The 23,491-nt window shown below is 49.0% G+C and overlaps 1 protein-coding gene across 10 annotated transcripts in view; it reads right to left on the bottom strand.

The window, feature by feature from the left end:
* Window positions 1-23,491, bottom strand: part of LOC138248977 (zinc finger protein 773-like) — a 302,908-nt gene that overhangs the window by 16,346 nt on the left and 263,071 nt on the right. For 2 of the 10 annotated variants that reach the window (XM_069203038.1, XM_069203039.1), the window contains exon 9: window positions 14,447-14,597. The exons of the other annotated variants lie outside the window; for them this stretch is intronic. In XM_069203038.1, coding sequence (XP_069059139.1) covers window positions 14,447-14,597 — 151 coding nt within the window. The remainder of the gene's footprint in view (window positions 1-14,446; window positions 14,598-23,491) is intronic. 10 annotated transcript variants of the gene reach the window in all.

Here is a 23,491-nt window from a genome sequence, read left to right as displayed (position 1 = left end):
CTTTTCTTCCACAGAACAAGATGCTCTTGTGGAAGGTGTAGTTTTGGCTGATTGTCTTACTGCTGAGCAGAAAGACCATTGCATAAATCTCCTAGATCAATTCTCTGAACTCTTCTCTACTGTGCCAGGTACCACTTCTTGGTGTGAGCACACTATAGATACTGGAGACAGCTTGCCTGTCAAAAGTAAGATCTATAGGCAGCCTGACCATGTCAGGGACTGCATAAAGCAAGAGGTGCAGAAAATGTTAGAACTAGGAGTGGTTGAGCACTCTGAAAGTCCATGGGCTTCTCCTGTGGTACTTGTACCAACACCCCATTCCAAAGATGGAAAGAAGGAAATGCGGTTTTGTGTAGACTACAGAGGTCTCAACTTGGTAACCAAAACTGATGCTCACCCTATACCCAGGGCAGATGAGCTCATAGATACACTGGCATCTGCCAAGTATCTAAGCACTTTTGACTTGACTGCAGGGTATTGGCAGATCAAATTGTCAGAAGATGCAAAACCCAAAACTGCATTTTCAACCATTGGAGGACATTACCAGTTCACTGTAATGCCTTTTGGTTTGAAAAATGCACCTGCCACTTTTCAGAGGTTGGTGAACACAGTCCTGCAAGGGCTGGAAGCTTTCAGTGCAGCATATTTGGACGATATAGCTGTCTTTAGCTCCAGCTGGGATGATCACCTGGTCCACCTATGGAAAGTTTTGGAGGCCCTGCAAAAGGCAGGCCTCACTATCAAGGCTTCAAAGTGCCAGATAGGGCAGGGTAAGGTGGTTTATCTGGGACACCTTGTTGGTGGGGAACAGATTGCACCACTTCAGGGGAAAATCCAAACAATTATTGATTGGGTTCCCCCTACTACACAGACTCAGGTGAGAGCATTCCTAGGCCTCACTGGGTATTACAGGAGGTTCATTAAGAACTATGGCTCCATTGCAGCCCCTCTTAATGACCTCACATCCAAGAAGATGCCTAAAAAGGTATTATGGGCAGCAAACTGTCAGAAAGCTTTTGAGGAGCTGAAGCAGGCCACGTGCTCTGCACCTGTCCTGAAAAGCCCTTGTTACTCTAAAAAATTCTATGTCCAAACTGATGCATCTGAATTAGGAGTAGGGGCAGTCCTATCACAACTTAATTCTGAGGGCCAGGATCAACCTGTTGCTTTTATTAGTAGGAGGTTGACCCCTAGAGAAAAGCGTTGGTCTGCCATTGAGAGGGAGGCCTTTGCTGTGGTCTGGGCACTGAAGAAGTTGAGGCCATACCTGTTTTGCACTCACTTCATTGTTCAGACAGACCACAAACCTCTACTTTGGCTAAAACAAATGAAAGGTGAAAATCCTAAATTGTTGAGGTGGTCCATATCCCTACAGGGAATGGACTATACAGTGGAACATAGACCTGGGAGTAGCCACTCCAATGCAGATGGACTCTCCAGATATTTCCACTTAGACAATGAAGACCCATCAGGGAATGACTAGTCTTATTGTCCTTCGTTTGGGGGGGGGGTTGTGTAGGAAAGTACCATCTTGCCTGGCATGTTACCCCCATTTTTCACTGTATATATGTTGTTTTAGTTGTATGTGTCACTGGGACCCTGTTCTCCAGGACCCCAGTGCTCATAAGTGTGCCTGAATGTGTTACCTGTGTAGTGACTAACTGTCTCACTGAGGCTCTGCTAATCAGAACCTCAGTGGTTATGCTCTCTCATTTCTTTCAAATTGTCACTGACAGGCTAGTGACCAATTTTACCAATTTACATTGGCTTACTGGAATCAAATCAAATCAAATCATTAGCATTTATAAAGCGCGCTACTCACCCGTGCGGGTCTCAAGGCGCTAGGGACAAAGGGGGTGGTTATCGCTGCTCGAACAGCCAGGTCTTTAGGAGTCTCCGGAAAGCGGAGTGGTCCTGGGTGGTCCTGAGGCTGGTGGGGAGGGAGTTCCAGGTCTTGGCCGCCAGGAAGGAGAAAGATCTCCCACCCGCCGTGGAGCGTCGGATGCGAGGGACGGCGGCGAGTGCGAGGCCAGAGGAGCGGAGGGGGCGGGTGGTGACGTAGAAGTTGAGGCGTCTGTTGAGGTATTCCGGTCCCTTGTCGTGGAGGGCTTTGTGTGCGTGGGTGAGAAGTCGGAAGGTGATCCTTTTGCTGACTGGGAGCCAATGCAGGTGTCTCAGGTGTGCGGAGATGTGGCTGTTGCGGGGTACGTCGAGGATGAGGCGGGCTGAGGCGTTTTGAATGCGTTGCAGGCGATTTTGGAGTTTGGCGGTGGTCCCAGCGTAGAGGGTGTTGCCGTAGTCCAGGCGGCTCGTGACGAGGGCGTGGGTCACGGTTTTTCTGGTGTCGGCGGGGATCCAGCGGAAGATCTTGCGGAGCATGCGGAGGGTGAGGAAGCAGGCGGAGGACACGGCGTTGACTTGCTTGGTCATGGTGAGAAGGGGGTCCAAGATGAAGCCGAGGTTGCGGGCGTGGTCTGCGGGGGTCGGTGCGGTGCCTAGGGCCGTGGGCCACCAGGAGTCATCCCAGGCGGACGGGGTGTTGCCGAGGATGAGGACTTCAGTTTTTTCAGAGTTCAGCTTTAGGCGGCTGAGCCTCATCCAATCTGCGACGTCCTTCATACCCTCTTGTAGGTTGGTCTTGGCGCTGGCGGGGTCCTTGGTGAGGGAGAGTATAAGTTGGGTGTCGTCGGCGTAGGAGGTGATGATGATGTTGTGCTTGCGTACGATGTTAGCGAGGGGGCTCATGTAGACATTGAAGAGTGTCGGGCTGAGTGATGAGCCGTGAGGTACGCCGCAGATGATCTCAGTGGGTTCTGAGCGAAACGGAGGGAGGTAGACTCTTTGGGAGCGGTTTACGAGGAAGGAGGCGATCCAGTCCAGGGCCTGGTCTTGGATCCCGGTGGAGCGGAGGCGGGTGATTAGGGTGCGGTGACAGACGGTGTCAAAGGCAGCCGAGAGGTCTAGAAGAATGAGGGCGACTGTTTCACCGTTGTCCATCAGGGTTCTGATGTCGTCTGTGACTGAGATGAGGGCGGTTTCAGTGCTGTGGTTGGTTCGGAATCCGGTCTGTGAGGGGTCGAGCAGGTTGTTGTCTTCCAGGAAGGTGGTCAGCTGTTTGTTGACGGTCTTCTCTATTACTTTGGCTGGGAAAGGCAGAAGGGAGATGGGGCGGAAGTTTTTCAGGTCGCTCGGGTCAGCCGTAGGTTTCTTTAGTAGGGCGTTGACTTCGGCGTGTTTCCAGCATTCGGGGAAGGTAGCAGAGGAAAAAGAAGAGTTGATGACGGTCTGGAGGTGCGGGGCGATGATGTTTTCGGCTTTGTTAAAGATGAAGTGCGGGCAGGGGTCCGAAGGGGCGCCGGAGTGGATAGAGTTCATGATGGATTTGGTTTCTTCCGTGCTGATGTGGGTCCAGTTGTTGAGGGTGATGGTCGGGGATGTGGGTTCGGTGGTGTTAGGTTGGGTCTGGTGTCCGAAGCTGTCGTGGAGGTCGCTGATCTTGCGATGGAAGAAAGTGGCGAGGGATTCGCATAGATCCTGTGAGGGTGTGACGGCGTTGGCGTTGGCGCTGGGGTTGGAGAACTCCTTGACGATGCTGAAGAGTTCTCTGCTGTTGTGGCTGTTTTTGTCCAGTCTGTCGGTGAAAAAATTCCTTTTGGCAGTGCGGATCAGGTGGTGGTGTTTGTGGGTAGCGTTCTTGGGGGCGGTCATGTTGTCAGCGGTGCGGTCCTTGCGCCAGGCTTTCTCAAGTGCGCGACAAGTTTTCTTTGATTCTTTGAGGGTGTCAGAGAACCTGAGGGGTTTCTTGGTGTTGTTCTGTCGCTGCGAGCGTTTGAGGGGAGCAAGGTTGTCTGCGCAGTTGGAGATCCAGTTTGTGAGGTTAAGGGCTGCGACGTTGGGGTCGGTGGTGAGGGTGGGTTGGTTGGCGGCGAGTGCGGCGAAGAGTTGCTCTTCAGGGATCTTGTTCCACTGTCGGCGAGGGATGGGTTGAGTGCGGAGGTGGCGGGTCTCGCGTCGGAATGTGAAGTGGACGCAGCTGTGGTCGGTCCAATGAAGGGCGGAGGCGTGGCTGAAGAAGACGTGTTTGCTGGCGGAGAAGATAGGGTCGAGTGTGTGTCCGGCGATGTGGGTGCCCCCTCTATGCCATCCTGGCATTTTTGGCACAATTCCATGATCCCAGTGGTCTGTAGCACAGACCCTGGTACTGCCAAACTGCCTTTCCTGGGGTTTCACAGCAGCTGCTGCTGCTGCCAACCCCTCAGACAGGTTTGTCCCAGGATGACAGAACAAAGGACTTCCTCTGAGAGAGGGTGTTACACCTTCTCCCTTTGGAAAATGGTGTGAAGGAAGGGGAGGAGTAGCCTCCCCCAGCCTCTGGAAATGCTTTCTTGGGCACAGATGTGCCCAATTCTGCATAAGCCAGTCTACACCGGTTCAGGGGACCCCTTAGCCCTGCTCTGGGGCGAAACTAGACAAAGGAAAGGGGAGTGGCCACTCCCCTGACCTGCACCTCCCCTGGGTGAGAGAGAGGGTGTCCAGAGCTCCTCCAGTGTGCTCCAGACCTCTGCCATCTTGGAAACAGAGGTGCTGCTGGCACACTGGACTGCTCTGAGTGGCCAGTGCCACCAGGTGACGTCAGAGACTCCTTCTGATAGGCTCCTTCAGGTGTTAGTAGCCTATCCTCTCTCCTAAGTAGCCAAACCCTCTTTTCTGGCTATTTAGGGTCTCTGTCTCTGGGGAAACTTTAAATAACGAAAGCAAGAGCTCATCAGAGTTCCTCTGCATCTCTCTCTTCACCTTCTGCCAAGGAATCGACTGCTGACCGCGCTGGAAGCCTGGAAGCCTGCAACACTGCAACAAAGTAGCAAAGACGACTACTGCAACTCTGTAACGCTGATCCTGCCGCCTTCTCTACTGTTTTCCTGGTGGTGCATGCTGTGGGGTTAGTCTGCCTCCTCTCTGCACTAGAAGCTCCGAAGAAATCTCCTGTGGGTCGACGGAATCTTCCCCCTGCAACCGCAGGCACCAAAAAGCTGCATTACCGGTCCCTTGGGTCTCCTCTCAGCACGACGAGCGAGGTCCCTCGAATCCAGCAACTCTGTCCAAGTGACTCCCACAGTCCAGTGACTCTTCAGTCCAAGTTTGGTGGAGGTAAGTCCTTGCCTCACCTCGCTAGACTGCATTGCTGGGAACCGCGACTTTTGCAGCTACTCCGGCCTCTGTGCACTTCCGGCGGAAATCCTTTGTGCACAGCCAAGCCTGGGTCCACGGCACTCTAGCCTGCATTGCACGACTTTCTAAGTTGGTCTCCGGCGACGTGGGACTCCTTTGTGTAACTTCGGGTGAGCACCGTTTCACGCATCCTCGTAGTGCCTGTTTCTGGCACTTCTCCGGGTGCTACCTGCTGCTAAGAGGGCTCCTTGTCTTGCTCGGCGTCCCCTCTACCTCCTGGTCCAATTTGCGACCTCCTGGACCCTCCTGGGCCACAGCAGCGTCCAAAAACGGTAACCGCATGATTTGCAGCTAGCAAGACTTGTTGGCGTTCTTTGGGCGGGAAAACACTTCTGCACGACTCTCCACGGCGAGAGGGATCCGTCCACCAAAGGGGAAGTCTCTAGCCCTTTTCGTTCCTGCAGAAACCTCAGCTTCTTCTGTCCAGTAGAAGCTTCTTTGCATCCACAGCTGGCATTTCCTGGGCATATGCCCATCTCCGACTTGCTTGTGACTTTTGGACTTGGTCCCCTTGTTCCACAGGTACCCTAGATTGGAAATCCATCGTTGTTGCATTGTTGGTTTGTGTCTTTCCTGCATTATTCCTCTATCAAGACTTCTTTGTCTTTTGGGGAACTTTAGTGCACTTTGCACTCACTTTTCAGGGTCTTGGGGAGGGCTACTTTTCTAACTCTCACTATTTTCTAATAGTCCCAGCGACCCTCTACAAGGTCACATAGGTTTGGGGTCCATTCGTGGTTCGCATTCCACTTTTGGAGTATGTGGTTTGTGTTGCCCCTATCCCTATGTGTCTCCATTGCATCCTATTGTAACTATACATTGTTTGCACTGTTTTCTAAGACTATACTGCATATTTTTAGTACTGTGTACATATAACTTGTGTATATTTGCTATCCTCACTCTGAGGGTACACTCTGAGATACTTTGGCATATTGTCATAAAAATAAAGTACCTTTATTTTTAGTACAACTGTGTATTGTGTTTTCTTATGATATTGTGCAAGTGACATTAGTGGTACTGTAGGAGCTTCACTCGTCTCCTAGTTCAGCCTAAGCTGCTCTGCTAAGCTACCATTATCTATCAGCCTAAGCTGCTAGACACCCTATACACTAATAAGGGATAACTGGGCCTGGTGCAAGGTGCCAGTACCCCTTGGTACTCACTACAAGCCAGTCCAGCCTCCTACAACGCTGCTGTGGCATGCGTGCCGGAATAGTTTACGTTGTCACCAAGGCCGTTACGTGCTGCGGGAATGTGTTGTTTCCCCCCACTCAAATTAGGGAGGTAGCGGACATCTGGCCTCATATTGCTACTTCCAAGGTTAATTTCGACAAGTTGAGTCGACTGAAGGCTTTATTGTTTCAAAAGCATGTGGCCCTTACATCTGCTAGCGAGACCTACGCAATACAGGTGGCAAGGTCATCAGCTGAAATACAGTCCCTTTTGAATACTAACTTTCCGAGTCACTTTGGTGAACTTGTGGGACGTATATTTAATGCGTCCAGCACTGCTGGAATTGCAAATTTTTTCAAAGCCGTTGGTGTTGGTTTTGCTCACACCTTCTCTTCCATATTCAGTTTGATACCTTCGGCTATACACTCTATTTTCGGAAGCATTTTTGGGGGTTTCCCGATTACTTTGGCTTTATTGGCTGGAGTCTTGCTATTGTTGCTATTTTTTCGCAATGGCTGTCCCGCCACAACGAGATCCTATATTGCTGCTCCCATCAGCGCAGCTGTGTCGTGAACGCATGATGCAGCATTTTGGAGCAACACTCCTGGGACATTTGGAGTGTGACTGGTCTCTGTCATTCTGACCAATTTTGGATTGTGTGCAACCCGTGTTTCGGTGCCTTTGGTGCTCGTTTAACTGAGCATATTGCTGAAAGGGACGTTGGATTTCGTCCATGAGCCTCTGGAAAGTGGCGGGGCGCCATGGAGACCAAAAGGAAGGAAAGTAAAGTGATATAAACCCGAGGGGGTGGCAAATGCTGTTTTTTCTTTATCGTCCTTTCTTAAGGGTATCTGCCAATAACCCTTCGTGAGATCTAAGGTGGATAGGTATGTGGCTTGGCCTAATCTCTCAATCAGTTCGTCTATTCTAGGCATGGGATAAGCATCAAAATAGGTTAAGTTGTTGACACCCCTATAATCTACACAAAACCATGTACTGCCATCGGGCTTGGGTACCAATACGACTGGCGAGCACCAGGGACTGGTTGACGGTTCTATGATACCGCTGCCAACATAGTTTGGACCTCTCCTTCAATTATCTTTTGCTTTGCTTCAGGGATGCTGTATGGCCTCTGTCGTGAGACAGTATTTTGTTTCAAACGGATGGGGTGTTGGACTAGGGTAGTTCTACCCGGATATCTAGAGAAGACATCTTGATTGTGCTGTACTAACTGGGTTAGTTGATTGTGATACCCTTTTGTAAGATCAAGATTGATCCATGGGTTTACCTGGTTGGACCGATCCTGGGGAGTTATCTTGGGATATGGGATGTCGTCAGGAATCTCAGAGTTGATAAAGTGAACGGAGTTGTCTTCTGTGGGTTCTAGCCATTTCTTCAGTAAATTGATATGATATATCTGCTCCCTACCGCTCCCTTGGGGAATGGCCAGCTTATATGTGGTGGGGTTGATCTGAGCTATCACTTCAAACGGTCCCTGCCATTTGGCCAATAGCTTATTGTCAGTGCTAGGGAGCAAGACTAGAGCTTTGTCTTCTACTGATAAGGTGCGAACAGCACTCCGGATATCGTATCTTTATTTCTGCTTATCTTGTGCTTCCTGTAAGGCCGTATGGGCTTCTTCCCATACTGTATGTAGATTGTCTCTTAACTCACTGGTGTAGGTTAAGAGGTCTTTTACTTCCTCTTCTGTATCCTCCCACTGTTCAACTAACATGTCTAACAGCGTGCGTGGCTGTCGTCTGAATAACATTTCAAAAGGACTATGGCCCAGTGACGCTTGTACATGTGTACGGATAGCATATAAAACCAATGGTAGTTTATTTTCCCAGTCTTTCCCAGCTTCCGATATACTTTTTCTGAGTAAGGATTTAATAGTTTTATTGTATCTTTCTACTAGCCCATCTGTTTGCGGATGATAAACTGAGGTACGGATTTGTCTCACCCCTAGAAGTCGACATACTTCTGCCATTAATCTGGACATAAACGGAGTCCCTTGATCTGTCAAGATCTCTTTCGGGAAACCCACTCTGGAAAAGAACTCTATCATAGCCTGAGAGATAACTTTAGTATGTGTACTGGGAAGGGGTATGGCCTCGGGATATCGTATCGCATAGTCCACCAAAACTAACACATACTGTCTTCCCCGAGTTGAAGGAGTAAGGGGCCCGATAAGGTCCATTCCCACCCGGGTAAAAGGAATGTCAATAATGGGAAGTGGCTGAAGGGGAACGGGTTTTTGTGGAGAGGGGTTGTATAACTGACATTTGGTACACTCAGAACAATGCTTACGTATCTCGCCATAAACCCCGGGCCAATAAAATCGTCGAAGTACCGCTTCTTCCATTTTCTCCCTTCCTAAGTGTCCTTCCCCATTATCCCCATGTGCCAGCTGCAACACTTGTTGACGGTGACTTTTAGGTACTACTAATTGTAGGTAATTTCCTCTGGTGGGCGTAGGGTTTCTATATAGGAGATTATTACGAACCAAGAATCGGGGACCTACCCCTGGTGCTGTTCCGGACTCGGCCTGCTGCCAGGCATATTTTAAGGTAGGATCCTCATTTTGATTTTGTCGAAACTCTCCAGTGATTGTGCAAACCTTCCCAATACCAATGGAATCTTTGGGGGTCGGGCAGTTCGGCATATAAGAGCGTCGTTGTTCTCTTTTTTGTCTTTTGCTGAGGGCAATTCGTACTTGTTTATCCTCATCGAGGCTGGGGTGTACCCCTACCCTGAGGGTTTCACTCTGTTCTTTCCATTTCAACTGTATTGTCGCAAGTGGGTAAAACCGTTGATCCCCATGTACACAGGTAATGAGAACCCGTGACTCTGGTTCCACCTGCCCTGGCATTATTAAATCATCCCTGATCACGCTCTGGCTACATCCAGAATCGATTAGAGCCATTCTTTCTACTTCATTGATGAGGCGAGGGAGGGTATATTTGGGTTTCTTCCCTCCAGCCTAGAACACTCTTCCCTTGGTCAGGCCTATCTCCATAGGTTCGTCTGTTTCTTTCTTTTGAGGGCAATGCCGGGCAATATGACCCCACTCTGAACAGTGATAACACTGGGGTCCATGGCTGGTATATCCAGAGGGACCTGGGCCAGCTGGTTGTGATCGGTCAGCTCCAGAATTTCCTACAGGCCGCGGCAGATGTAATCTAGGGATGGCTGGACGGGCCGGGGTTGGTGGGGTCCGACTAGCATTAGCCCTAAAATCCGAGCCTCTATGATAAGCACAGGCAAGCTCTATGGTGGTTTCATTTGTGAGTCCAGGAGGTTGCCGTACCCAGTTCCGGGTGGTAGGGGGAAGAGCATCTAAGTATTGTTCCAAGACTATAATGTCAAACATTTCTTCTCTTGTGTTCTCTCTTGGAAGTAGCCACCTCCCGGCTGCATGTTGGACTCGATAATACAAAGTTCGGGGGTTCTCCTGTTTCTGCCATTTCATGTGTCTAAACTTGGTGCGATAACTCTCACTGTCCAAACCTACTCTCTCCAGAAGGGCTTTCTTAAGATCTTTGTATGGAAGAGTACCACTGGGGTTAACAGCTTGATATGTTGTTTGTAAATGGCCGGTGAGAAGGGGGGTGATATATTGGCCCCATTTATCCTCTGGCCAGTTAGCAGTACTGGCCACCCTCTCAAAGTTGGTGAAAAAAGAATCAGGGTCTTCCTGTTCCTGATAGCGTTGCAACACACTACTCGGTACTGTGGGGTGTACTTTTGTATGAGCGATGGTATCGGTAAGTTTACCCAAGGCAGTCTCATGTACGAGTTGATTATTGGCCATAATCGTTGCCTGACTCTTAAGAGCTGTTTGCAGTGCCTCTCGTTCCTCTTTAACTTCTTTCATTTGTTGTTCCCACATTATCTGGAGATGCCTCTGCCCTTCTGCCAACTGAGTGATTACGTCTGCCATTGTTGCCTTTTCCTCCATGGTGGCGGTGTCTCCACTATCCCACTTCTGACACCACTTGTAACCGTGTGGGTATGGAGGAACCACTCCAGACTGCGTTATAGGTTTAAAACGAAGGATTTTTATTGAAGTTATGGTATATAGCCGAATACAGGTAGGTTTGTTTCAGTCTTTGTGAAGCTGGGCTTTAATTGGTGGGATGTTCTTGAGGTCCGTTCCTTACTCGTCTTTCTCTCTCTCTCTTGTTCACAGGACTTTCCCCCGGGAAGCGCATGTGGAGAGAAAAGAACAAGAGCTGTAAGTGATCTTTTAATGATGTCTTTTTTCTTATACAATGTTGTTATGTTTCTTTGTCTTTCTGTTTTTGACAATATTACATTACTCTCCTTATCTCAGGTTAGCCCGTACTTGTCTTCTGTTTTCGTACTATTCTGATTCCTAATCTTTCTTGTCTTTCTGTTTTCCCTTAGTATTCAGCAGTTTCTGTGCTTGGGCTTCGGCGGGCCCTTTACAGGTAGTTGTGGTCTACAGTGCCTGTCAGTAAGCTTTCGTGTTTCTCCCTGCTCCTCGTTTGTTTTTCCTCTTTTCCCTTCCTGTTACCCTAGTGCTCGTGCCTTCCCGTTTCCTCAGTGATTGTCTATTCCCTCCTCCCCTTTTCCCCGTGTTACCCTTTTCACTCCACTCCTTTCTCTCTCTCTCTCTCTCTCTCTCTCTTATTTACAGTCACTCAGGGACGTAGTCCCACGCACCTGAATGGCCACGCTTCTCCTGGAGCGTGGCGGGATGCTGCATTTCGGCCTCCCGGTCGCCTGGAACAGGATCTTCTCGGAATCGCCTCCCAGTTCCTCTTCCGATACCCGGACAGTACCTTCGGTGCTGGTTCACAGTCGAGCTCTGCTCCTCGTCTCTCTCCTTCCCAGCTCTCCACCCTGAAAGTGCTGACTCTGGTATATTTGACCGGCTGGCGTCCCGCTGCTGCGGAACGATTGACTAATCACAGGCAGCATGATCAGGAAGCTTCGGAGCAACAGGGGCAGAGTCAGCACAAGTGATAGCCATGTGTGGGCGCGCAGGCTTTAGCCCGTCACACCCTGTAAAAAGGACCCGGTGCAACAATGGCATTAATCGACTGAATTAATAATACATGTATACATTCTATCTATTGGGATTGCGGTATTGCAGTTAAAAGTTACATAATCACAGTTACTTGCCAAATTCTACTTATGGAGAGAAATGCACGTATAGCCATGTATTTGAATGTGCATTGAACTGCTTGTTAAATTGACTCGAGCAAAGGCCTGAAAAGGTTTTCTATGTTTAACCTTCAACATGGAGTTTTGCTTCTGTTGAATTACTCTTTATTTGCAGATGCGTCTGCACAAGTCTACAGCTAATGTAAAAGCAAAAAGAACAGATGATGGACAGAATGCTGAACAATGCAAACATTCACCTCCAGTCACAAAGATCTGGGTTTAATCCATCGTTTTTTGCCCACCATGCCACCTCAGTTTGAACACAGACTTTTGCAAATCAATCTTGACCCTGTTCCCTATGGGAACAGTCCAGTCCGAACTGCCAAGCTAGGTCCTCCCTATACCGGAAACAAGCATCCTGGCACCGGTTTCAGGGTATCACCCTTCATCAGCCAGGCTAGCTTGAATCAAGGGGTGCAGTGAGCATGGACCCATATCTGGGCATAGCCTTAACACTTTGGGCAACAAAAGCAAAAAGAACAGATGATGGACGGATGTAGGAGGCTGGTGTTGGAGCCTGGCTTGGCTTATAGTGGGTACCTAATGGTACTTACACCTTGTGCCAGGTCCAGTTATCCCTTATTAGTAGATTAGTAGTGTTCAAGCAGCTTAGGCTGAACTAGGAGACATGCAAAGCTCCTACTATATCACTTATATCATATAGGTACTATATCATAAGAAAGACAATACTCAGAGTTACTAAAAATAAAGGTACTTAATTTTAGTGACAATGTGCCAAAAATATCTCAGAGGATATACTCCCTTAGGAGGTAATTAAAATACACAAAATATACACGCAAACCAAAATCAGGTAAGTAAAACAGTCAGAAAGTAGTGCAAACAATGTAGACTACAATAGGATACAATAGGCCTAGGGGCAACACAAACCATATACTAAGAAAGTGGAATGCGAACCACGAATGGACCCCAGGCCTAGTATAGTGTGTAGAGGGTCACTGGGAGTGTAAGAAAACACTAAGGATGTCCAAGATACCCCTCCCAAGACCCTGGAAAGTAGGTGTAAAGTACTGCTATTTTCCCAGAAACACACTAAAGTAGTGATAGAGGATTTAGCAAAGACCACAACAGACTGCATAGCACTGAAGACGGATTCCTGGACCTGAGGACTTGCAAAGGAAGGGGACCAAATCTAAGAGTCGTGAAACTGTCCTGGGGGGGAGGAGCCCACTAAACCCCGGATAAAGGTGCAAAATTGCTGCCTCCGGATGGAAGAAGCTGAAGATTCTGCAACAATGACAGGTGCTAGGAACTTCTCCTTGTGCAGAAGATGTCCCACGGAGTGCTGGAGGATGCAGAGTTGTTTCCTTGGCAAATTACAGCAAACAAGCCTTGCTAGCTGCAAGAGTAGCAGTTGAAGAAAAAGGGTGCTGCCTGGGCCCAGCAAGGACCAGGATATCGCCACTTGGGAGGGGAGACAGAGGGGGCCCTCAGCAACATAGAGAACCCACTGTAGGATGGTAACCTCTTTCTAGCCTTGTTACCCCCACTTTTGGCCTGTTTGTGAGTATATGTCAGGGTGTTTTTACTGTCTCACTGGGATCCTGCTAGCCAGGGCCCAGGGCTCATAGTGAAAACCCTATGTTGTCAGTATGTTTGTTATGTGTCACTGGGACCCTGCTAGCCAGGACCCCAGTGCTCATAGTGGAAACCCTATTTGTCAATGTGTTTGATATGTGTCACTAGGACCCTGCTAGCCAGGACCCCAGTGGTCATAGTTTGTGGCCTATGTGTGTTCCCTGTGTGGTGCCTAACTGTGTCACTGAGGCTCTCCTAACCAGAACCTCAGTGTTTATGCTCTCTCTGCTTTTAAAATTGTCACTGCAGGCTAGTGACTATTTTCACCAATTCTTATTGGCACACTGGAACACCCTTATAATTCCCTAGTATATGGTACTGAGGTACCCAGGGTATTGGGGTTCCAGGAGATCCCTATGGGCTGCAGCATTTCTTTTGCCACCCATAGAGAGCTCAGACAATTCTTGCACAGGACTGCCACTGCAGCCTGAGTGAAATAACGTCCACGCTATTTCACAGCCATTTTACATTGCACTTAAGAAAATTATAAGTCACCTATATATCTAACACTCACTTGGTGAAGGTTAGGTGCAAAGTTAATAAGTGTGAGGGCACCCTGGCACTAGCCAAGGTGCCCCCACATTGTCCAGGGCAATTTCCTCAGACTTTGTGAGTGCGGGGACACCATTACGCGCGTGTACTACATTTAGGTCACAATGGTAACTCTGAACATGGCCATGTAACATGTCTAAGATCATGGAATTGTTCCCCCAAGCCAAATGTGGTATTGGGGTGCCAATCCCATGCATCCCCAGGGCTCCAGCATGGACCCCGGGTACTGCCAAACTAGCTCTCTGGGGTTTTATCTGCAGCAACCGCTGCTGCCAACCCTCAGACAGGTTTCTGCCCTGCTGGGGTCTGGGCAGCCCTGTCCCAGGAAGGCAGAACAAAGGATTTCCGCTGAGAGAGGGTGTTACACCCTCTCCCTTTGGAAATACGTGTTAAGGGCTGGCAAGGAGTAGCCTCCCCCAGCCTCTGGAAATGCTTTGAAGGGCACAGATGGTGCCCTCCTTGCATAAGCTAGTCTACAACGGTTCCGGGATCCCCCAGCCCCTGCTCTGGCACGAAACTGGACAAAGGAAAGGGGAGTGACCACTCCCCTGTCCATCACCACCCCAGGTGTGGTGCCCAGAGCTCCTCCAGTGTGTCCCAGACCTCTGCCATCTTGAATGGAGAGGTGTGAGGGCACAATGGAGACGTCTGAGTGGCCAGTGCCAGCAGGTGACGTCAGAGACCCCTCCTGATAGGCTCTTACCTGGTTAGGTAGCAAATCCTCCTCTGAGGGCTATTTAGGGTCTCTCCTGTGGGTTTCTCTTCAGATAACCAATGCAAGAGCTCACCAGAGGTCCTCTGCATCTCCCTCATCGACTTCTGCCAAGGATCGACCGCTGACTGCTCCAGGACACCTGAAAAAACGCAACAAAGTAGCAAGACGACTACCAGCAACATTGTAGTGCCTAATCCTGCCGGCTTTCTCAACTGTTTCCTGGTGGTGCATCCTCTGAGGGCTGTCTGCCTTCACCCTACACTGGAAGCCAAGAAGAAATCTCCCGTGGGTCGACGGAATCTTCCCCCTGCTAACACAGGCATCACCGGTCCTCTGGGTCCCCTCTCATCTTGACGAGCATGGTCCCTGGAACACAGGAGCTGGATCCAAGTGACCCCGACAGTCCAGTGGTCCTTCTCTCCAACTTTGGTGGAGTTAGGTCCCCTTCCTCTAAAACAAGGGACAATAAGGCTAACCTTGCCCAGATGAGTCTTCATTGTCTAAGTGGAAATATCTGGAGAGTCCATCTGCATTGGAGTGGGTACTCTCAGGTCTATGTTCCACTGTATAGTCCATTCCCTGTAGGGAGAGGGACCACCTCAACAATTTAGGGTTTTCCCCTTTCATTTGTTTAAGCCATAATAGAGGTTTGTGGCCTGTCTGAACAATAAAGTGAGTACCAAAGAGGCATGGTCTCAACCTTTTCAGGGCCCAGACCATAGCAAAGGCCTCCCTCTGTATGGTAGGCCAAAGCTTTTCTCTAGGGGTGAACCTCCTGCTGATAAAAGCAACAGGTTGATCCTGGCCCTCAGTGTTAAGCTGTGATAGAACTGACCCTACCCCTCATTCAGAAGCATCAGTCTGGACTATGATTTATTTAGGGTAACAAGGGCTTTTTAGGACAGATGCAGAGCACATGGCCTGTTTGAGCTCATCAAAAGCCTTTTGACAGCATGCCGTCCATAATACCTTTTAGGCATCTTTTTGGATGTGAGGTCATTAAGAGGGGCAGCTAAGGTGCCATAATTCTTAAGGAACCTCCTATAGTACCCTGTAAGGCCTAAGAAGGCTCTCGCCTGGGTTTGAGTTGTAAGGGGGGGCATTCCATAATTGTTTGGATCTTTCCCTGCAATGGTGCAATCTGTTCCCCACCTACCAGGCGGCCCAGATAAACCACTTTCCCCTGCCCTATGTGGCACCTTGAAGCCTTGATAGTGAGGCCTGTCTTTTGCAGGGCCTCCAAAACCTTCCATAGGTGGACCAGGTGATCATCCCAGGTGGAGTTAAAGACAGCTATATCATCCAGATTTGCTGCACTAAATGCTTCCAATCCTTGGAGGACAGTATTCACAAACCTCTGAAAAGTGGCAGGTACATTTTTCAATCCAAAGGGCATAGCAGTGAACTGATAGTGCCATCCATTGGTTTAAAATGCTGTTTTAGGTTTAGCATCTTCTGACAACTTAATCTGCCAATACCCTGCAGTTAAGTCAAGAGTGCTTAGATACTTGGCAGAAGCCAGTGTATCTATTAGCTCATATCTCCTGGGTATAGGGAAAGCATCAGTTTTGGTTACTTGATTGAGACCTCTATAGTCCACACAAAACCTCCTTTCCTTTTTACCATCTTCACTATGAGGTTTGGGGACAAGCACCACTGGGCTAGCCCAGGGGCTTTCAGAAGGTTCAATCACTCCCAGATCTAACATTTTCTGTACCTCTTGTTTAATGCAGTCCCTGACATGGTCAGGCTGCCTATAAATTTTACGTTTGACAGGTAAACTATCTCCAGTATCGATTATGTGCTCACACAAGGTAGTTGTACCTGGGGCCAGTGAGAAGAGGTCAGAAAACTGATCTAGGAGATTTATGCAGTTGTCCTTCTGCTCAGCAGTAAGGCAATCTGCAAGCACCACTCCCTCCATTAAGCCATCAGCTTCAGTGGTGGAGAAGAGGTCAGGGAGAGGGTCACTCTCTTCCTCCTGCCCCTCATCAGTGGCCATGAGCAGGGTTATGTCAGCTGTGTCATAATAAGGTTTCAGGTGATTGACATGAAGCACCCTAAGGGGACTTCTGGCAGTCCCCAGGTCTACCAAATACTTGACCTCACTTTCTTTTCTCCACAATGAGATGGAGTCCACTCCATTTGTCCTGGAGTGCTCTTGGGGGCCACAGGCTCCAATACCCACACCTTCTGTTCTGGGTGATACTGGGTCAGGACAGCCTTCTGGTCATGCCATTGCTTTTGGAGCTCTTGGCTGGCCTGAAGGTTTTTACTGGCCTTTTTCATGTACTCACCCATTCTAGATCTTAGGCCAAGTACATAATCCACAATGTCTTGCTTGGGAGCTTTTAAAGGTTGTTCCCAACCCTCCTTTACAAGAGCAAGGGGACCTCTTACAGGGTGCCCAAAGAGGAGTTCAAAGGGGCTAAAGTCAACTCATTTTTGGGGTACCTCCCTATAAGCAAAAAGGAGGCATGGCAACAGGACATCCCATCTCCTCCTGAGTTTTTCAGGGAGGTTCATGATCATGCCTTTGAGAGTTTTATTAAACCTCTCAACAAGACCATTTGTCTGTGGATGATAAGGAGTAGTGAACGTGTAAGTTACACCACACTCCACACTCCTTCCACATAGCTTTGAGGAATGCAGACATGAAGTTACTACCTCTGTCTGACACCACTTCCTTAGGAAAGGCCACTATGGAAAATATTCCCAGGAGGGCTTTTGCCACTGCAGGAGCTGTAGTGTTCCTTAAGGGTATAGCTTCAGGATACCTAGTGGCATGGTCCACTACCACAAGGGTAAACCTATTGCCTGAAGCTGTTGGAGGGTCGAAGGGGCCAACAATGTCAACCCCTACCCTCTCAAAGGGCACCCCAACCACTGGAAGTGGAATTAAGAGGGGCCTTAGGTGTGCCACCAGTCTTGCCACTGGCTTGGCAGGTCACACAGGAGCAACAAAACTCCTTGGTGTCCTCTGACATATGAGGCCAGTGAAACAATGGAAAAAGTCTGTCCCAAGTTTTACTCTGGCCCAAATGCCCACCCAAAGGACTATCATGAACCAAAGTCAGAAGAAACTCTCTATACTGCAAAGGGATGACCAATCTCCTGGCAGCTCCCGGTTTAGGGTCCCTTGACTCAGTGTAGAGGAGGATGTCTTCCCAATAGACTTTATGGCTATCAGTGATATCCCTATTCTGCTGTTTGACAGCTTGCTGTCGTAAACCCTCTAGTGTGGGATAGGTCAGCTGTGGCACACTCAGCTCTTCCCTAGCAGGGCCCGCTGCACTCAAAGGCTCAGCAGTGTCTGCTGCCAGCTCATCTGGTGTAGGTGTTGCACAGGGAGAGGATTCCTCTTCCTCAGAAGAGGAATGTTCTGGAGAGGGAGGGGTAGTGGGCAAGGACTTACCCTTTCTACCCCTAGCTTTTTGGAGCACTTTGTCCATTCTTCCAGGATCCAAGTTTCCTTGTCCTCCCTGCTTTTGGGCCGGAGCCCTTGTGAGAGCAAAGATATGCCCTAGAATGCCCAACATTGCTGCATGAGCCTCCAACTCCACTTCAGCCCAAGCTGATGTCTCCAAATCATTGCCTAGTAAGCAGTCTACAGGTAAATCAGTGGCTACCACAACTTTCTTTGGACTAGTAACCACCCCCAGTTGAGATTCACAACAGCCATGGGGTGGCTAAGAGTGTTGTTATGAGCATCAGTCAGTTGGTACTGCTGACCAAGTAGGTGTTGTTCAGGGTGAACCAGTTTCGCAATCACCATAGTGACACTGGCTCCTGTATCCCTGTAGGCCGTAACCTCAACACCATTTATTAGGGGTAGTTGCTTGTACTTACCCATATTAAGGTGACAAGCAACCAAGATGGCAAAATCAATACCACCATCAGAGACTAAAACAGCCTCTGTGGTCTCTCTAACAAGACCAACCCTAACTACATTACCAATGGTGAGCCCAGCTACACCCTTTGATTGGCTATTTGTAGTGTTCTTCCCACTACCACTGCTATTACTAGGGGCACTACAGGATGCAGTTGGGGTTGTGGTAGTGGGAGCCTTGGTGTTTTTCTTTGGACAAGTGGAATCACTTGCGCAATGGCCTTTACTTTTACATAAATAACACCATGGCTTCTTTTGATAGTTTGAAGAGGATTTGGAGCCACCTCCGCCAGAGGATTTTTGTGGGCCTGATGAAGACTCAGAATTATTTTTCTCTTCGTCCCCACCCTTGTCAGAAGGCTTACGATCTTTTTTCTTGCCATCCTTGTTACCACCTGTATGAGCTTTCCTGCTCACTCTTGTCACTCTTGTTCTGACCCATTTGTCTGCCTTCTCCCCCAATTCTTGGGGAGAGGTCAGATCTGAGTCTACCAAGTACTGATGCAACAAGTCAGACACACAATTATTCAAAATATGCGCTCTCAAAATAAGATTATGCAGGCTTTCATAGTCAGTCACCTTACTGCCATGTAACCATCCCTCCAAGGCCTTCACTGAACAGTCTACAAAGTCTGTCCAGTCTTGAGAGGACTCTTTTTTGGTATCTCTGAACTTTATCCTGTATTGTTCAGTGGCTAAGCCAAATCCACCTAAGAGTGCATCTTTCAAAACTTTGTAGTTGTTGGCATCACTCTCCCTGACCGTAAGGAGTCTGTCCCTACCTTTGCCAGTTAAAGATAGCCACAAGATAGCAGCCCCTGCCTTTGAGGGACCAACTGTGCCATACAGGCCATCTCCAGTGCAGAAAAACACTTGTTTATGTCATCCCCCCCCTTGTAAGGGGGGGGACAATCTTATGCAGGTTTCTTGATTCTGTTTCTCTAACAGGATGACTATCAAGAATACTGCTGCTGCTAACATGGGGAACTAACCCCAACATCCGTCTTTCCCTCTCTACATCTAGAGACCCCCTGTCTACGGCCAACCGCTACTGTCTCAGCTGCAGTCTGGCCTCTTTCAACCTCAGCTTTCTGAGTTCCCTGTCTAGGGTGTTATCCTCAGGGTGGGAGGTTTGGGGATTCTCTGACACAGAGGTGATGTGGGAATGGGCAGAAGTGGACCTATCTCTAACTACCTGAACTCTGGTTACCTGGCCTTTTGGAGTGAACGGTGACATACTGATGTGTGACCCCCTCACACTACCTGCTTCACTAGATAACTGTAAGGTCTTAGGAAGTACCCTCCCTAGAGCCCTCAGGGCCCTCCCTGGATTCTACCTGGTTACCCCCCTCCTCTACCTCCTGATCCTGGGTTTGACCTGTCTGGTTCTGGTCACTTTCAAGGAGAAGGCTAAGGAGAAGATATTTGGTAGGGTTCTTACCAATCCCTAAACTCCTTTCTATACAGAGACCCCTCACACTTTTAAAGTTTAAATTGTAATAAGTTGTATGTTACAACTTTAGGAGTGGCCTCTTGTACAGACATAGCTGAAAGGAAGAGTTTAGGAGAGAGAAACCTTTAAAGAAAAGAAAAACCTTTTTCAAAACTTTTTAGAAACTTTCTAGAAAGTTTTTAAAAAGAAAGTTTGACTGTTTAGGTTTGCTGCGACTCTTGCAGCTAGCAAGGCTTGTTTGCAGTATTTTGCCAAGGAAACATCTCTGCATCCTTCAGCACTTCGTGGGACATCTTCTGCACAAAGGAGAAGTTCCTAGCACCTTTTGTTGTTGCAGAATCTTCAGCTTCTTCCATCAGGAGGCAGCCATTTTGCACCTTCATCCGGGGTTTAGTGGGCTCCTGCCCCCCTGGACACTTTCACAACTCTTGGACTTGGTCCCCTTCCTTTGCAGATCCTCAGGTCCAGGAATCCGTCTTCAGTGCTTTGCAGTCTGTTGTGGTCTTTGCAAAATCCTCTATCAAGACTTTAGTGTGTTTCTGGGGAAATAGTGGTACTTTAATCCTACTTTCCATGGTCTTGGGGTGGGGTATCTTGGACACCCTTAGTGTTTTCTTACACTGCCCGACCCCAGGAGGGCAGAATCCGATCTGTGGGGTGGCAGCAGCGGTAGCTGCAGAGAAAACCCCAGAGAGCTAGTTTGGCAGTACCCGGGGATGCATGGAATTGGCACTCCAATACCAGATTTGAATTGGGGGGACAATTCCATGATCTTAGACATGTTACATGGCCATGTTCGGAGTTACCATTGTGAAGCAACACATAGGTTTTGACCAATATGTGGTGGACGCGTGTAATGGTGTCCCAGCACTCACAGAGTCTGGGGAAATGGCCTTGAACTATGTGGGGGCACCTTTGCTAGTGCAAGGGTACCCTCACACTTAGGGCCATATGTACTAAAGCGTTTTCCCATAGACACAGAATGGGTAAAACCCTTTGATACATCTGGTCCTTAGTAACTTTGCACCTAACCCTCAGTCCAAAACCCGTGATGCAGGATCCCCGCAGCTCAACAGGAGAGGGGATCCACGCAGCCGGTCGTCATTGCAGTTGGTGCCTGCAGAAGCAGGGGAGTGACTCCTTCACCTCAAGGGAGATTCCTTCTTCTTTTTGATGCAGGCTGAACACGGGCTGTCCTCAGAGGTTGCACGACCAGGGAAATGTTGCAGTTGCTAGAAGGAGCCGTGGATACAGTGTTGTAGAAGGCATCTTGCTTCTTTGTTGCAGCTTGTCAGGTCCTGGAGCGTCCAGAGGCAGTTTCTTCAATCAGAAGTCGAAGTGGATGTTGCAGAGGAATCCTGCTGGAGTCTTGCAATCTGAATCTGAGGAACCACCCAAAGGAGAGACCCTAAATAGCCCTGAAAGGGGGGATTGATCACCAAGCTGAGTGACCATCTATCAGGAGGGGGCTCTGACGTCACCTGCTGGCACTGGCCACTCATATGCTTCCAGAGTTTCCTGCCAACCTTGAATCCAAGATGGCAAAACCCAGGGACCCTCTGGAGGAGCTCTGAGCACCAGCCCTGGGGTGGTGATGGACAGGGGAGTGCTAACTCCCCTTTCCTTTGTCCACTTTCACACCAGAGCAGGGACTGGGGGTTCCCTAAACCAGTGTAGACTGGCTTATGCAAGGAGGGCACCATCTGGTCTATGCCCTTCAAAGCATTACCAGTGGCTTGGGAGGCTACCACTCCCAAGCCTGTAACACCTATTTCCAAAGGGAGAGGGTGTAACACCCATCTCCCAAAGGCAATCCTTTGTTCTGCCTTCCTAGGCTCAAGCTGGGTTTGCCTGGAAAACCTCAAAAGGCTGAAATGGCAATACTGGGGGTCCTCTAAGGTGCCCCCAGAGTGCATGGAATCATACAACCAATACTTGCAAAAGTATTGGGGTATGATTCCGACATGTTTGATACCAAACATGCCTAGGTTTGGAGTTAACATTATGTAGCTCGACATAGGTAGTGACCTATGTCCAGTACGCTCGTAAATGGTGTCCCCGCACTCACAAAGTCCAGAAAAATGGGTCTGGAGTTTGTGGGGGTACCTCTGCTAGTGCTGAGAGGGCCTACCATAGGGGTGACTTATAGTGAGCTGGTCTAGTGAAAACAGGTGTATGCACCCGGTTCACGCAGGCTGCAATGGCAGGCCTGCAGAACCCTTTCTATGGGCTCCCTATGGGTGGCAGAATAACTGCTGCAGCCCATAGGGATCTCCTGGAATCCCAATGCCCTGGGTACCGGGGTACCATGTACTAGGACTTATATGGGGACACCAGTATGCCAATTGTGGGATGACATAATGTGGTAACAGTTCCCAACAACCAAATTTAGGGGAGAGAGCATAACTACTGGTGTCCTGGTTAGCAGGAACCCAGTCGACACAGTCAAACACACTGACATATGGCATAAAAAAGGGGTAACCATACCAAGAAAGAGGGTACTTTCCTACAACAGAATGCTGAACAATGCAAACATTCACCCCCAGTCAAAAAAATCTGGGTTTAATCCATTGTTTTTTTGCCCACCACGCCACCCCAGTTTGAAACCAGTCATATGCAAATCAGTCTTGTCCCTGTTCTCCACAGAAAAGACCCAGCCCGAACTGAGGAGGGGTGATACCCCGAAACCGATCCCAGGATGCTTGCTTCCAGTCCAGGAAAGACTTGGCCTGGCAGTTCCGGATGGACTGCTCCCATGGATGGCTGGGTCCAAACTAAAATGGCATGGGTAGCAAAAAAAAGATGGATTTAGGTCCAGATCTCCGCACTGGGGGTGAATGTTTGACATTGTTCAGCATTCTATCCATCACTTGTTATTTTTGCAATTGCTGCTCTAAGTGGGCCGGGTCCCGTACTCCCCCATGCCACTGGATTCAAGCTAACCTGGCTAAGGAGAGGTGATACCCCTTAACCGGTCCCAGGATGCTTGTTTCTGGTCCAGGGAAGACCTGGCCTGGTAGTTCTGGTTGGATTGTTCCCATGGGGAACAGGGTCAAGACTGATTTACATATGGCTGGGTCCAAATTAGAATGGCATGGGTAGCAAAAAAGGATGGCGTTAGGCCCAGATCTCTGTACTGGGGGTGAATGTTTGACATTGTTCAGCATTCCGTCCATCACTTGTTCTTTTTGCAATCGTTGTCCTAAGTGGGAGTGGTATGCCCAGATGTGGGTCCCTTGCTCACTGTGCCACTGGATTCAAGCTAGCCTGGCTGAGGTAGAGTGATACCCCGAAACCAGTCCCAGGATGCTTGTTTTCAGTCCAGGGAAGACCTGGCCTGGCAGTTCGGGCTAGACTGTTCCCATGGGGAACAGGGTCAAAACTGATTTGCATTTGGCTGGGTCCAAACTGGAATGGCATGGGTAGCAAAAAATTATGGCTTAAGGCCCAGATCTCTGTGCTGGGGTGAATGTTTGACATTATTCAGCATTCCGTCCATCACTTGTTCTTTTTGCTACAGCTAATGTACGGCATGCTGTATTTTTGAGATACAGGGGGTGAGAGAGGTTTTGTTCCCAAGGAAGAGGATAATTAACAAGTGGATGGGAGGGAATTACCATAAGAGCTCCTGGTCACGGGAGGTACCGAAGCTTGTCATGATGTTTGGTTCATGGGATGAAAGCCTGATGGA

Source organism: Pleurodeles waltl, chromosome 8 (genome assembly GCF_031143425.1).
Source record: "Pleurodeles waltl isolate 20211129_DDA chromosome 8, aPleWal1.hap1.20221129, whole genome shotgun sequence".
Taxonomy (NCBI): Eukaryota; Metazoa; Chordata; class Amphibia; order Caudata; family Salamandridae; genus Pleurodeles; species Pleurodeles waltl.
This window is presented reverse-complemented; position numbering and strand designations above follow the sequence as displayed.